Source organism: Miniopterus natalensis, chromosome 6 (assembly GCF_054644295.1).
Source record: "Miniopterus natalensis isolate mMinNat1 chromosome 6, mMinNat1.hap1, whole genome shotgun sequence".
Classification (NCBI taxonomy): Eukaryota; Metazoa; Chordata; class Mammalia; order Chiroptera; family Miniopteridae; genus Miniopterus; species Miniopterus natalensis.
Genome location: NC_142086.1, coordinates 42,482,398 through 42,498,405, shown reverse-complemented (window position 1 = coordinate 42,498,405; position 16,008 = coordinate 42,482,398). Strand labels below are relative to the sequence as shown.

Genomic DNA, 16,008 nt, shown 5'->3' with positions numbered 1-16,008 from the left:
AGAAGTCAACAGTGAATTTTATAAAACTGTTGACTTTGTTCAATGAAGGGAGAAGCTTGGTTAATTCATTAACTCACATTTTACAGGTTTTGGTGTTTACAAAATGATTTCAAAATCATCATCTCCTTGCGAGGTGCACTGTGTAGTCAGAGCAGGCCGGTCCGCAGCTGGGAGGGGGGGACAGGCCCTACTGTCCCTTCACCAGTGAGGAACCTGCGCCTTGGAGGAAAGTGTGTCCAAGGTGAAGGTGGCGGTAAGTGACAGAACTCCTTTCCTTTCCCTTTATTCTGAGTCTTCCTACAGTACAGATAGATGTGCTATGTAAATTAATTTTTTGTCACAAAACTCATGGGGCTAAAACGAGATCAAATATTTAAAAATTTTTTGAAATGGATCATATGCTGTGAACAAAAGTCTCCCCCTTCTTGGTGCTGGCATGGGAAAGACCCAGAGGGAACTAAGTAAGCAAAGGTCACATTGTACAAATTCAGATATGAGAAGCCCGCTGTTATTTTCAGGTGAGCGTAAATGAAAGTTGGCTTTTGTGTTTCCCTGGACGCAGTCATTGGCTCCAAGAGGTCAGAAAGTTCATTCTTAGACATGGGTCAGGGTTGAGAGCTGGGGTCAGCCCAAGTCAAAAGTACACCCCGTACCCTCTTCTAATATTTAACAGACTGCAATAGCCTCTCATTGAGCCACCTGCCTCTCACATGCATGTGTGGGGCTCTTACGGCCTGTGGTTTTGTAGTTCAACTCCTTGTCTGTAATGCATAGAGAGCCAGGAGAATTGTTTCATATGTTATATAAGGGATTTGAATATGTATCATTATCTTAATTTTTAGTTGGATATTCAGATTGTTATTTCAATGTTTCACAGAAGTTCAGGAGGTATGACAGATGGACGAGCAGGTATTGGATGCAGTCTCCTTCAAATCACACTACCTAGAAGGTCCCTGCATGCAAGGAGAGCCCCTCACACATTTCTATGTCCTTCCCATGTTGTGACCAGGGCACAACTTCAGCCTCAAAGAATCCTGCAGAGGACTCTCCAAGAAATATGAATGCACAGCATATAATAAAAATGAATTAAAATCAGGAGCATGACAAGAATACCTAAGACACCTAAGTGTGAATAGTACCCCCAGAATTGTGCAGTGTACAACCCACATGACCCTATATCAGTCCTGAGACTAATCTTTCTCATGGCTATTAATGAGCATGTGTTGGAAGGCCAAGAAAAAGCAGTAAGATTAAATTCTGTAAGGTGACCAGACAAAATATCAAAGTACAAAATAGATTTTCTATATATCAGCAAAAAATCAATTAGAACAGTAAAGCTATAATGGAAATTGTCTCAGGAATCAAAAATAAATACAGAAGAACAGGGTATCCAGCAACAGACATGTAAAAGTGAGAATATCTAACTGAAATATGTGATAGAGGTGACATTTCAAATGAAAAGGGAAAGGACAGACTTTTTAATAAATGCTATTGGAATAATTCATAGAAATATATTCCAGGTAGACTAAAGACCTATTTTCTTAAATGGTAAAAATATTAGAAGAGCCTGACCAGGCGTAGCTCAGTGGCTGAGCATTGACCTATTATCCAGGAGATCTTGGTTCAATTCCCAATCAGGGCACATGCGGGGGTTTCGGGCTCGATCCCCAGCAGGGGGCGTGCAGGAGGCAGCCAATCAATGACTCTCTCATCATTGATGTTTCTCTCTCTCTCTCCCTCTCCCTTCCTCTCTCTGAAATCAATAAAGATATATATTTTTAAAAAGTACTAGAAGAGAGTATGCCAAAATATCATCAGAAGCTTGGACGTTGAGAATGCTTTCTTAAATAAGACCCAAAGAGCAAATTTCATAAGGAAGAAAATTAATAACTTCAACTGTATCAAAATAAAATAGCATAACAGTAATAGTAAATACTTCTGTTGACTAAACAAATGTAAACAAAGTTAAAAAATAAATTACAGACTTAGAATATTTATTATATGTATATCAAAGAATTAGTATTAAAAATAAATATAAAACTCCCGCAAGTGAATAGAAAAAGGTAACCCAATATAAAATGAGTAAAGGGTATGAATAAGCATTTAAGAAGAGGAAATATAATGGCCAAGAATTATATAAAAGGTGGCCAAGAATTGTATAAAAAGAAGCCCAACTTCGTTACTTGCTGTGGGTTGACTTGTGACCCCCCCGTACCTTAGAATGTGACTGTATTTGGAGAAAGGGCCTTTAACAAGGTAATTAAGCTCAAATGGGGTCATTAAGGTGGACCATAATCCAATATAACTAGTCCCCTTGTAAAAGGAGGAAATTTGAGCACAGAGAGACATCAGGGACGCACTCACACAGAAGAAAGGCCACATGAAGACACAGCAAGAAGGCAGCCATCTGCAAGCCAAGGAGAGAGGCCTCAGAAGAAAACAAACATGCTGACTCTTTGATCTTGGACTTCTAGCCTTCAGAACTGTGAGAAAATAAATTTCTATTGTTTAAGCTACCCTATCTGTGGATTTTATTATGGCAGCCCTGGAAAGCTAATACATTAGTAATCAGGGAAATTTATATATTTAAAAAATGGGTTACTATTTTCACTCATCCAATCAGAAAAGTAATAAAATATTTAATAAATAGCAAGTTTGGTCCAGACACTGTGGAGGGTGATTGGACAGTATCAAAAAGTAAAACACACACATCTCATGGTGTAGCAATTCAGCTTCTCAGTATATCCTCTAGAAAAACACTTGCAGGGGAGGCGTACGCAGCTAGGGTCACTGTAGCATTTTGGTAAGAGTGGAATATTCAAAACAGCTTCCATCTCTATCAGAAAGGAAATGGCTACGTAAAAGGGTTGTAGGCTGTGGAATACCATGCAGCAGTTAAACAGAAGGAGAGCTACATAAAGATCTGGAAGGTCTCTGTATGGAGTGTGGATATGGAAAGCTTATTGAGTGGAAAGCCAGAATGAGAATATGGTGACTACTAGCTTGTGAGTAAATATATGTGTATGCGAATGCAAGAGAGGCCGTCTGGCAGTAAATACACCAAAAGGTCATAGGAGTTACTTTGGGGGGAATAGGGTATTAGCATTGGCAAGGTGGCTGAAAGAGAATTTAGCTTTATCTCTACAGCTGTTCTATTTTTATAAGGATCATGTAATAACTTAAAATTTTATAAAGCTATTACCTAGTAGCAGTAGTTTAGTCAGTTTTGTGTTGTCCATCATATTTATACCATAATAATTGAGGAGCAAGGGAATAGCTTGAGACTAGGAGTTGGCAAACTTTTTCTGTAAAGGGCTGGATAATATTTTATGCTTTGGTAGCTACACTGTCTGTTTGCAACTATTCCATTCTGCTGCTGTAGAGCAAAAGCAACTACAGATAATACATAACGAATGAGCAATAAAACTTACTTATAAAAATAGCTAGTGGGTCAGATTTGGCCTGTGAACCATAGTTTGCAACTCTTGATTTAGACTGTTTATTATATAAAATTTTAAAAAGTTATTATATTTTAACATTATTTTATTTTTATATTATTATATTTATTTATATCATTATGTTAGTAGTTGCTATATAATTAAAATGTTTTAAATAAACATTTTTGGTAGATGGAAAAGTTACCTTTTCTATTAACCAACTAATTAAATAAGTAATAGCCTCTGGGGCCTTGCTCAGAATATTTTAGGCTCTAGTCATGTCATTAGAAACCAAACGCCTACCCCAGTGGAGGTAACCCAGTCACCTGGGCCATCTTCTGGGTGACCACCGGCCAGTGCCCGCCACAGCTGACTCCCTGAGTCAAGGTCCGGTGACCTCAGAGCTGACTCCTCACCATTCAATGCAGAACTGACTCAAAGCAAAGCATCTGGCCACAGCCTGTCACAGGCTGGGCTGTGACGTGGGGAGGACTCGGTGGAGCTGAGCACAAGTAGGAGAGGCTCGGGTCAGTGGGAAAGGTTTCTCTCCTCAAAGCTAGAGGTGGGAAACTCACTGGTCCAAAGCCACGTCAGCCCCCGGCGTACGGCAGGGCCTCTGAGGGTCCCCTTGCTGAGGTGGTGCGGCCGTGACTGTGACGCTGCTGCATCTCAGCCCTGGTTCCAGAACTGCCAGCGTAAACCCAGCAGGATGAGAGGAGCCAGGGCTGAGCGGTTCCTAGCTCCCAGCCCCGGCCCAGGGTTTTCGGGGTCAGGAGTCTCCAACTCTGCAACAGAGAGGCGTTGACTCCATCTATGACTCCTGGCAGCTCCTGTAGGACTGAGGTTTCCATCACGACTGTTTCTCTAGGAGGCCAGTGCAGGATCAGGGCACGCTGTTAGTGGGACTCAACATTCAGTGACTGTCCTCACGGCCTCTTGCATCCTGGAAATGTGGACAGCAACAGGGCCACTGGGATGCTGACCTCAAATGCAAGACACTTGTGTGTTCCCACACTTTTGCACGGAGATGGGGGTGGGGGGCAGCCTGCCCCCAGCAAGAGACAGAGAAAGAAAGCAAACGTACCTGCTTGGCGGTAACTTCTGCCCTGTGACTTCTCCTTTGGGGTCCACTTTGAAGAGTCGGGAACAAAGGGTCAATCAGAACATGAAGGTGAGCTCAGTCTTCAGCTTTCCGCAGGTGAACAGGTGAGTCTGCTCCGCAGGGGCAGCTGAGTGAGGCTGGGGTGAGCCTGGGCAGTGCCCCCTCTGCCCCGCCCCAGTCATAGGTTACGGTTCCCTGGGATGGGAGCCAACCTTGTCTCTCACCTACATTTCAATCCAGGTCAGATGTGGCTCTCAGTGGACCCCATCTGGCACTCCTAAGTCCCAAGTCCAGCGCTCCAACTAGCAAATGAACAGATTACCGTATTTCCTCTCATTACGTGACCCCGCTTTTTTCTCTCCCAGGCCGTCACTGCAAAACTCGGGAGAAGGGTAGAAATGTCGCTAGTATCTGCTTTGCCAAATGAGTTCTCAGCCAGTTCTGTGCTTTTGAGGGTCTTTGAACTTTAGCCGCTGGGGCAAAGTTATTTTAAACTTAGATGTCCTAACATTTTTTTCCTGTGTTTAAGCTACCTTCCTGGATAGTGATGGGAAAGCAAGCAAAGTATTGGATTCATTCTGATGGCGCCTGTGAAGGCCCCCGTGTTTATAAGAGAAAGACAGGCACAGAGGAGTGAGAAAGAGTGTGAGATGCGGGGACTGTGACCCGTGACTCCAGCTCAGGACAGCCGGCGGCCCGGAACAGGGAGAGTGGACCCGGGGAAGCGTCTAAGGTTCCTTCCTCCAAGTGCCAGCAGCTCCTCGCTCTCAGCCTGCTCCTCCCTGGTCCCCTGCAGCAGCTGCCCGCGGCCGTTTTACCTCCCCCCGGGGGGGGGGGGGGGGTAGACAAAAGACAAAAATAGTCGGTTTCCAAAAAATTACCACAGCACTCTTCCTGTGAAAATTTGGGCTTCCTTACACTGATTTCCTGATTTAAATTGTTTTTATTTTTAACTGTATATTTTAATCTAGCCCTCCTGATGAGAAAAGCAGGACTACCTAAGTATGGCTTTTTGTTTTGTAATTAAATTGGTTTCTTCTCTTCCGCTCAATTTGCCCTCCCGGGGAGGGGGGGAGGGTTTGAGTCCGAGATTTCCTGGTGGGGGGGTGGTGTCAACGTTTCCCAAGTGGTCGCTCCCTGGCCCTTCTGAACCAAATGCAGAAAATTAGGTGACTACACAGCTCACTGCCTGCAGTGGTGACTGGGACCCGTGGTCCTGGGGCTCCTTTCTTCGGTCAAGTTTCTGACTGTCCACAGGGGATTTTGCCAGGGTTGAGTGGCACTGGATTATAAATCCCACTGGTTGGGAGGTTGGCTTGGGCCTTGGGCAGAGAGGACCTAGAATAAGTGAAATATTGGATTTGGGTTCCAGTGGAAACAGCCTGTCTATGGTGCCCTGGGGGCTACATGCTGGGGTTAGTGGCAACTCTGAGACCCTGAAAGCTATACCCAGAGGCCATGACCACAGCCACAGGGTGTGGGAAGTCTGCAAAACGTTAGAAACTCATCCCAGGAAACTTTTGTTTCCAAGATTAAAAGTAGGCCCTTCTAAGAGCACAGAGGATCTTCAGGGCAGTGAAAACATTCTTGTGTGAAACTACAGTGGTAGACTTGTGTCATTACACATTTAGGTAAGCCCATGGAGCATACAGCGCTAAGAGTGACTCTAGTGTGAACTATAGACTTTGGGTAACTGCTCATGTTAATGGGTTCATCAGTTGTAACAGATGTATCGCTCTTGTGGGGATGTTGACAATGGGGAGGCTGTGGGTGGGGGGCAGGGCGTATATGGCGACTCGGTACCTTCCTTTTGACTTTGCTGTGACCCTAAAACGACTCTAAAAAAAATTAAAAGTCTTAAAAATAAAAGTAGGCCTTTTTGTAAAGATAGGCATTTCTGTGTCCAGAAAAAAAGGCAGGATCCTAGCTCAAGGAGGGCAGCTTGCCAGGAGTCCTTGGGTCATGGATAAAATACACAGCTTTCGTCATCTCTCAAATCTCTCCTGGCTCACACAGGCCTGGCCTTATCTCTCTTATAAAAATGGTGAATTATTTACTGCAGAAACAGGGAACGAAGACAGGTTATAAACTAAGGCAAAGGAACTCTTCTCAGGTTTTTGCAGGGATCTCTGAGTCCCCTGTCCTCTAGGTCTGTTGTGTGGTGTCAGGGACCAGGAGACAAGAGAAAGACTGAAAGACCGGCAGGCCTCTCGAATCTCTAAGTGCAGTTTTAACATTCAGCATGGCTTTAAGCTACAAAAAACCACACCCAGAAAACACACTATAGTTATTAAGGCGACGAGGGTTTGAGTCAACCTCAGGCGCAGCTGGGAAGTTGTCTATTGCAGCCACCAGAAGTGTTGAGCTCCTAAGCCACTCAGAAGAGAAAAGCAGACCTGATAAGCCCAAGGAATTTCTTTCCTGTGAATTCATTTAATTTTAACCTACCTCCAGGAATATTTGTATTTTAAAAGAACTGAGTCAACTAAAGGGGTGATATACTGTGTAAAAATCAGGTTAAGCCTGAGGAAAATAGGTGTTTATCAGCCGGTCAGATGGTCCTTCTCAAGACTCTACGCATTCCTCGGGAATGGGCTCAGGTAGGCCCTGCAAGGGATCAGTCAGGGCAAGACGCCAAGGTGAGGCTCTGGTCCCGGGAGGCAATCTTGGAGGAACCCTCTCCCCCTTTTGTCCTTGGGTGCAGGCAGTAGGTGCCTGAAACTAGGCACAGGAACCTTCCCTTTGAAAGTTGGAAGTAGTGACAAGAATTTTCCCTTCCTGGAAATGGCAGGTTCCAACAATTTGGGGAGCCACTCAAACCGAGCTTCAGCTATTCCAGACCCTATAATTGCTCCAGGACCCCGTCAATCATACTCACTGTGGTTGGAGCCCCAATATCTCTCTTCTCAGAACCTTAGGACACTTTGTTTTTACCCCGTTTATGAATTGTATGCAGAATGTGGTACCCGTGTCTCATTCCCCTGCAGATTACCATCTCCCTTAAGACTGAGGCCCTTACCTGTCTTTTACATCACCTTGTACCAAATTCATTTGGCGGGTGCTCAGTTTGGTTCAATAACTCCTTTAAAGATGGTCTTTCCTAACACTGCGTTGACCATGTTCTGCTTTTCTTGACAAAGATAAAAAAATCAGCTTACAACCACCTGCAGCTCATGTTACTATTAAATGAAATTCATGTTTACTATGGATTTATTATTAAGTGAAATAGCTCTCAAATGAGTAAAACCTCTTACATTTTAATTTTTTAAATTTAAACACATGATGATGGCAAATGTCATGATGGAGACCAACTATAATCTGATAACACAATAATGCCTCTTTCTAGCTACATTAATATGATAATTACCTTCTCTCAACAGCTATAGCTGTTAAAGTGCTTTGCTCCACAATATTATATCAGGAACTTTTGAATAAAATGTAAATGCAGGGGACCGATGGGGAACACCTCTAGCCTGTGAGTTGGGTCATCTTTTGAAAAAAATTGTGCTTATTCCATAAATAATCAAACACTTATCATATTTAGGACAACTGAGGTTCCTTAGCCAGTCAGCCTCAGCCAAATGGTTGCGTAGGCCTGTTTTCTCTGAAAATGTGATGTACCACTAATTCCTAGAGTAGGAATTCAAGAAATCATCCAAGTATTTAAGTGTCTTAACATTGCCAGGTACTTTTAAATTTAATTTATGAATTCTATTTTAAATTTTTTATTAAGTACAATTTACCAGTTTTTAAACATATATATTTTTTATATGTATATCATAAAATTAGCCATTTAAGCCATTTTAAATGTACAGTTTAGTGGCATTAATTGCATTCACAGTGTTATACAACCATCAGCACTATCCATTTCCAGAACCTTTTGATCACCCCAAACAGAAACTCTATACCCATTAAACAACACCCTATGCCCCCCTTCTCCCAGCCCCTGATAACTTCTTATCTATTTTGTTTCTATTAATTTGCCTATTCTAAATATTTTATATAAGTGGAATCATACTCTGTATTTGTTCTTTTGTATTTGGCTTATTTCATTTAGCATAATGTTTTCAAGGTTCACCCATGCTGTAACATACCAGAACTTCATTCCTTTTTAGGGCTGAATTATATTCCATTGTATGCATATAGCACATTTTGTTTCACCATTCATGTTTTGGCCTCTTAAAAGGTGATGGGAAGTGTTCCTTTTTTATTTTTTAATCCTCGCTCGAAGATATTTTTTTCCGTTGCTTTTCAGAGAGAGTGGAAAGGAAATAGAGAGGGAGAAACATCGATGTGAGAGACACACATCGAGCGGTTGCCTCCTGCTCGCCAACCAAGACTGGGATCGAGCCTACAACTGAGGTTCATGCCCTTGGCCGGAATCAAACCCGGGACCCTTCAGTCCACGGGCCGACGCTCTAACTACTGAGCCAATTCAGCTAGGGCTCCTTTTTATTTTCACAAAGGGCTTGTATAAAATTGTTGGTATCCTTAAATGTCTGATGAATTCATCACTAAAACTGTCTGATCCTGGAGGTTTCCTTGTGGAAGCATTTGATAACAAATTGAATTTTCTTAATAGAGTGCTATTCATGTTTTCTATTTATTCTTGTATCTGTTTTGGTAAATTCTATATTTCAAGGACTTGGTCCATTCTATCTAAGTATCAAATTTATTGTCTTAAGTTTTCAAAATATTCCCTGTTATCCTTTTGATGCCTGTAGGGCCTGAAGAGACTCTTTCATTGTAGTGATACCCCCCTCATTCTTGACATGGGTACTTTGTGTTTTTCTCTCTTTTAAATCAGTCTTCTAAGAGTTTACTAATTTTATTAATCTTTTTATAGAACCAAATTTTGGATGTCAATTATCTCTATTATTTGTATGCTTTCTATTTCACTGATTTCTGCTCTTATCTTAAAATATCCCTCTTACAACATACTTTGGGTTTACTCCTAGGATCTCCCCATTAAATTTCTGGTTGGTCTACTGCGCACAAAGCTATGGTTCCCCCCCCCCCCCCCCCGTTCATTTCTAATTGAGTTCGCTACTTTTCAGCATGTAAAGTCACAAGATTTCACCCCACCTCCCCACCCTAAATCAAGTCTCACCCTCTGGCAGCACAGCTACTGGTTGGAACAGTGGGGTCTCTGCTGACTGAGTGGTGGGATGGCGACATAGTGGCAGATTTCTGTGTTTACCTACATCTCTAGCCGGTTTTCAATTTGATGTCCACCTCTGGTAGGTTTCTAGTGCCCTAAAAAGGTTGTTTTGACAATTTTGTCCAGTTATATACTTTATTAGTGAATTGCTGACCTCTTCTTTCTGTTATAACTGGAAGCTGACTTTATAGTTATGATTAAATATAATACTGTTATCCTTTATTAAAAGTAAAATAGTGAGAAGAACATTTCTGCATTTTCTCTAAAACCCTGTTGGAGGTTTCGTAAGTTGCTGAAGTTGTTTGTGCATGGACAAATAGGATAAACTCCTCTTAGGATGGAGGGCAGTGGCCTTCCTGCCTTCATGACTTACTCTGTCACCTGATAACATCCACCAACTGAACCACAAAATGTTAAATCTTTATTTACTAGAAATTAATGTTATAAATTAGAATTATGTCCTTGAGAATTCATTTTATAGCATAAAATACCAAGACAGTATAATTGTTTTTCAAAACCACACACGTTTGCTTCTACAAATATTAAGTATATAGAATTTCACTCAAATAAATACTTATGGAGGGATTACTGTGTGCAGAGACTGTGCCACACACCAGGGATAGAAACAAATGAACTCCAGAGGCATAGCCCTTGCCCTGCCCTCAGAGCTCACAGGCCAGGTGGCAACGGAGATGATTCTGTAGACAGTTACATTCGAGTGTAATATGCACTATGGCAGGGGAAGCACGTGTGTTATGATTGTGTCAGTATCAATGTTTCCTTCCACATTTTTTGTTTGTTTTTTGAATCCTTGAGGTTTTAGAAAGAAAATATCAGTTAAACCAACATTGAAGACGTATCTTCCATGGTAAGTCTCTGTAAATGGTAAACGCCTGGGGAAGGACAGTTTCCTTGGAAAGGCTTCTTTCTCCTATTCTAACTCTTGAATGAACGTTAGACCACTGGGGATGCTTTAAAAAAATACCCTTGCCTGGCTACACTTCTAACGATGCTATTCTTTTCTTTTTCTTTTTGCTTATTTGCTCAGTCCTAGTTTACATGTAGAACGGCATTGGAATTGTCAACCTGTATGCCCATGGGAATCAGTGTTGTTGTTTGAGAGATCATATGGCATTTTACTTACCATAATGTCCTCAAAGTCCATCCATGTTGTCTCAAACGGCAAGATTTCATTCTTTTCATGGTCGAATAATATTCCATTGTATGCATATATCACCATTTCTTTACCCACTCACCTACCAATGGACACTTAGGTTGTTTCATACCTTGGCTATTGTACATAACGCTGCAATGAACATGGCGGGGGGGGGGGTGCATCTATCTTTTCTAGTTAGTGTTTTCATTTTCTTCAGATAAATACCCAAGAATAGAATTGCTGGGTCATATGGTAGTTCTATTTCTAATTTTTCATGGAAACTCCATACTGTTTTTCATAGTGGCTGCACAATTACTCCCACCAACAGTACACAAGGCTTCCCTTTTCTCCACATCCTCGCTAAAGTTTCCCTCCTGTGTTTTTGGTAATAGCCATTCCAACAGGTGTGAGGTGATAGATCATGAGACTGTGATTTGCATTTCCCTGATGGTTCATGATGTTGAGGATCTTTTCATGTACCTGCCCTCCATCTGTATATGTTCTTTGGGAAAATGTCTATTCAAATTTTCTGCCCATTTTTAAAAAAAGCATTTTTATTGATTTTCAGAGAGAGGAAGGAAGACGGGGAGAGAGATAGAAACGACAATGATAAGAGAGTCACTGATCGGCTGCCTCCTGCACTCCCCCCCATCAGGGAGTGAGCCCGCAACCCGGGCATGTGCCCTGACCGGGAATCGAACAGCGATCTCCTGGATCCTAGTCGATGCTCAACCGCTGAGCCACGCTGGCTGGGCCTGCCCATTTTTAATAGAATTATTTGGAGGTCTTTTTTTTTTGCTATTGAGTTGTATGAGTTCTTTATATGTTTTGGATATTAGCCTCTTATAAAGATTCTATCCTAATTGGTCTGGAGCAAGGTCCAAACCCCAGTTTTTTAAAGTACTGAGGTGGTTTTAATGTGCAGCCACAATGAGAACCATTGCAGCCCTTGCTCCTGGTTCCTTCAACATTTGGCACCTATAGTAAAAGATGCCTCATTTTTCAATGGTTTCAGGTAAGTTTTCTGGGAAATTCTTCATGATACAGCTTTCTGCTGCTTTGATGTCCAGTGAGAAGGAGCTCTTATTGTCAATATTTCAAGCTTCTAGAGAACGTGGGGTACTCATTCCTCTCCCTTCCCCACTTGTGGGTGACAGCAGATCCATATTCTCTCTCTCTCCACCCCAAGTGAGATGGAGAAGCTCATTTGATGAAGACTGACATTCACTGGTCCACTTTCCATGTAGCTATTTTGCCTTAAAAGCAAGAAACATGCTCCACCCATATCTCTTTTGCTTCTACCCCATAGTGACAGTAAAATTAGCTAACTGGTGATTATTGGGTGCTTACCATATGCCAGTTGCTGTTCTAAGCCTTTTACATAAATTAATTCATTACATCTTCATACCAACCCCATGGTGTACATTTGACGGTTATACCATTTTAGACATGAGGAAGCTAAAGCTTAGTGAGGCTAAGCAACTTATCTGAGGACACAATGTCACTGACCTGGAATTTCAATCCAGACTATCTGGCTCCAGAGCCATCTCTCTTAACCTCCATGCCACTGCACTGCTAGCCTGGCTTTTGTTCCAGACTAGTAAGCATAGTTGAAGGCCATTCACTGTCACTTATGTGTTCACTGGCATTCTCCACGCTACTGGTCTCTGGGTCTGTGAGCCTCCAGGCAGCCTGCCACATCAAAGACCTCCAAGTCTTCTTAGTAGATGCAACTCTACTCTCGAGTGGGTACCGTGCTCTAGAATTGAGGAGGGGGATGAGAGTAGAGGGAGCTCCCCCTGAGCTAACATATACTCAGACTTTAATGTAATTTGTCTGGGAGCTTTGCACTTCTGAAATTTGGAATATGCAACAATTTTGTGCTAATAGTTTCTCATCCCAAAGTGTGTACTCACACTGCACACTTCTTCCTTGGATTTTACCTTGCCTATTCTTGAGCATTTTGAGGAGAAACAATGCCTTTGTTAAGAGGCACAAAGATTCACGATATCTGATTATGCATCCATGCAAAAAAAGTTTTCTACTTTAGAAATTAGTTTATTGTGATTGTGTGTTGCTACTGACCGTATTAGTTTAGCCTCAATCCAGTGCGTGGCTCTAGCTGCCATGATAACATGGCTTTAAACATAAGTTTTGCTCCTCCCTCAGGGTGTTCTATTTTCAAGAGCAAAGCTTATTGAAGTTGGGGGCTTTTAAATTCAAACCATTATAATTAGAGGGTTGCAGTATCAAGAATAATTTTCCTACCCTGGCAGACTTCAGTTATTTAATGGGAATTCTGTAATACCTTATATTTTCCTTTTTGTCTGAATACAAAGCATTTTGGAAGACTACATAAAGGTGGGGTTTTTTTGAAAATATTCTAAGTTTCATGTTTTTTATTAGAAGACACTTTAAATTCTTTTTCAAAGTAGGTATTGATTTTAACTTTAGTTCACTGCTATAAAGAAGGGATGGGCAAACTACAGCCTATGGGCCAAATCCTGCCTGCTGCCAGTTTTTATAAATAAAGTTTTATCGGGACACAGCCACATCGCTCATTTGTGTGTTCTCCATGGCTGTTCTCACTCTACAGCAGCAGAGTTCAGTAGCTACATCAGAGACCATCTGGCCTGCAAAACCTAAAATAGTTACTCTCTGGTTCTTTACAAAGTCTGCTGCTCCCACTTTCTATCCCATGGCCTCTAACTCACTCCTTCTCATTTTGTGTTCCTGATTTTTTAAATTTCAGGAATGAGTAATATAACCTTGACCCAATTCAGGTTAGCATTTTTAAAAGAACAAAACAAAATTCAATTGCCTCCTTACTTGTGCAGCACTTCTCTGTTTGTCAGCGATCTTCGGGAAGGGGGGGGAGTTGCATCAATCCTAGTTTTCCAAGGACAAGGTAAACCCTTCCAAGTTTGCATGATCAGCTATTTTTTTCAGCTCAGAAACTCTCTGATTATTGTTTCCATTTTACATGCTTTGGTTTCTTCTTTAATTCCTGTTGCTTGTAGGGCTGATCGGCCAGAGCTGACTTCTTTGCTCTTTTCACATCTTCGCCCTTTCCTTCCCACCCCATACAAGCCGACTTAACAAAGTTGTCAGCAACACACCAATCTTACTCTGCTGTGAGATTTCTGTTCTCTTAACTGCATCCAAATGGCTGTCATCGGATTAACCTTTTGCATTTTTTTTCCCATCTAGCCAGCTTTCTTTTATTTAATTTAAAAAAAATTTTCAAATACAGTTTACATTCAATATTATTTCGCATTAGTTTCAAGTGTCCAGCATAATGGTCAGACAATCATATGCTTTACATAGTGTCCCCCCGATACTTCCAGCACCAGCCAGCTTTCTTTTCTTTTCAGCCTGCATCTGTCTGTTTTTTGGCCGCTGTCTGTTCTTATTGTTCCCTGTTTGAATTTCCTAAAAGCCCATTTCTTTTTGTCTCCTGTTCAAAACATCAAGCAGATAGTTTTTCTTGTTTTCCCTAATAAGATATTTCCTAAGAGTAACATACATTTTCAGAGTAGCATACATTTTCTTTTGTAAATTCTTTGCATGGGTCCCATGTTAATTTATTGTTGATCCTTTTGTTTATTTATATTTTTTATTTACCGATCTTTGAATGGGGAAGGATTCATCCAACCCTGATGCTTGTCCACACGCAGGACGGGCAGACTGCTCTCCAGCATCACCCCCTCTATGGGTGTTGCATGACTATACGTCTTAGATCTAAAGCTCCGTGGTGAGCCCATGGTAGTGATATAGCACAATTTGTCTATTCCAATGGAGATGGACATTTGGGTTTCTAGTTTAATGCTATCATAAATGGTACTGCTGTGAAGTTTCTTGTGCCTTTTGGTACACATACCAAAAGAAATAAGAAAGAGAAATAAATCTCTTTCTTCATGAATCACACAATGACAAGCCCATAAGAGCTGCACATCTGGGGAGAAGCACAGACTCCTGAAATTCTTCATGATGATTTGTACAACTTCTTTAAAAAAGATCATAGCCTGTGAAAAAACAACACAAAGATTTATGAGAAACCATAATTATCAGGACAATACATCCAAAAAGTTACTGTGACACAATGACACAGAGCTCTGGTTTTGAAGTCAGACAGCCCCAGGCACATCCCAGCTCTGCCACTTATGAGTCCCTGATCCAAATATTTCTTAGCTCACAGGGTCTCAGTTTCCAAATTCTAGCACTTAAAACAGAAAGACTTCACATTAACTGGGTTGTAACTGAAAACTTAATATGTGTACACCATAAAAAATTCAAACTACAAAAGGATATATATAAACATGAAGAAAGTCAGTCTCTTTCCCCTCAGTCTGACCTTCAGTCTCCAGTTACCATGCCTGGCAACAACTATGTACTCATCTCTTGTTGATCTTTCCAGAAACGGTCTGTGTCTATTGCAAGCATAATGCATGTATACATGTGCATGTGCATATACATACATATTTCTCAGTTTTAATTATGGAATATTGCCCATATGGAAACTACAGAAAACCAATGTGCAGCTTAATGAATTCATGCAGAGCATTCACCTGTGTAGACACCTCCCAGGTCAATAAAGTCTGTAAGTTCCCACTTGTTCCTTCCCAGTCACGGTCCTTGCCCTGCCCTTAAAAGTGATCACTGTTCTTATTTTTAAAATAATCTTTCTTTACCTCCTAATCATGCATTTCTAAACACAATATTTTGAACTTCATAGAAACAGACTGATATTTTAGATCCTTTTTTAGGTTTGGCTTCTTTTAATCCTGTATCTGTGGGATTCATCCATCTTGCTGTATTTTCTACTTCACTGATTTTAACTGCTGTAAAGTAGGGATTGACACTTTTTCTGCAAAGGGCCTGACAGTAAATATTTTAGGCTTTGTGGATCAAAAGGCAAAATCCAGGACATTATGGAGGTATTCGAATAGCAAGAGGGAAAACAAACTGCCTCACATTTTTAATTGATAAAATTCAAAAGACAGTATTAATATTTGACTAGAGTTTTTTGTAATACAGGTCTACCAATAAGAATTAAATAATTATTCAGGAACATTTTACTTGCTTGAGGCTTGAAATCGACTGCAAATGTTCAGCTGCTAGTGGTGATGTGAAGGAGACATCCCCCATCTGA

General features: G+C 41.3%; 2 protein-coding genes across 2 annotated transcripts in view; both read right to left on the bottom strand.

Annotated features, from left to right (window-relative positions):
* The window catches only part of NR1I2 (nuclear receptor subfamily 1 group I member 2), a 30,691-nt gene extending 16,071 nt beyond the window's left edge, over window positions 1-14,620 (bottom strand). Inside the window, exon 1 of the mRNA XM_087817805.1 lies at window positions 14,481-14,620. Within this exon, the coding sequence (XP_087673931.1) occupies window positions 14,481-14,620 (140 nt within the window). The remainder of the gene's footprint in view (window positions 1-14,480) is intronic.
* Window positions 13,979-16,008, bottom strand: part of CFAP91 (cilia and flagella associated protein 91) — a 45,950-nt gene continuing 43,920 nt past the window's right edge. The window contains exon 18 of the mRNA XM_016199902.2: window positions 13,979-14,881. The gene's annotated coding sequence lies outside the window, so the exon portion shown is untranslated. The remainder of the gene's footprint in view (window positions 14,882-16,008) is intronic.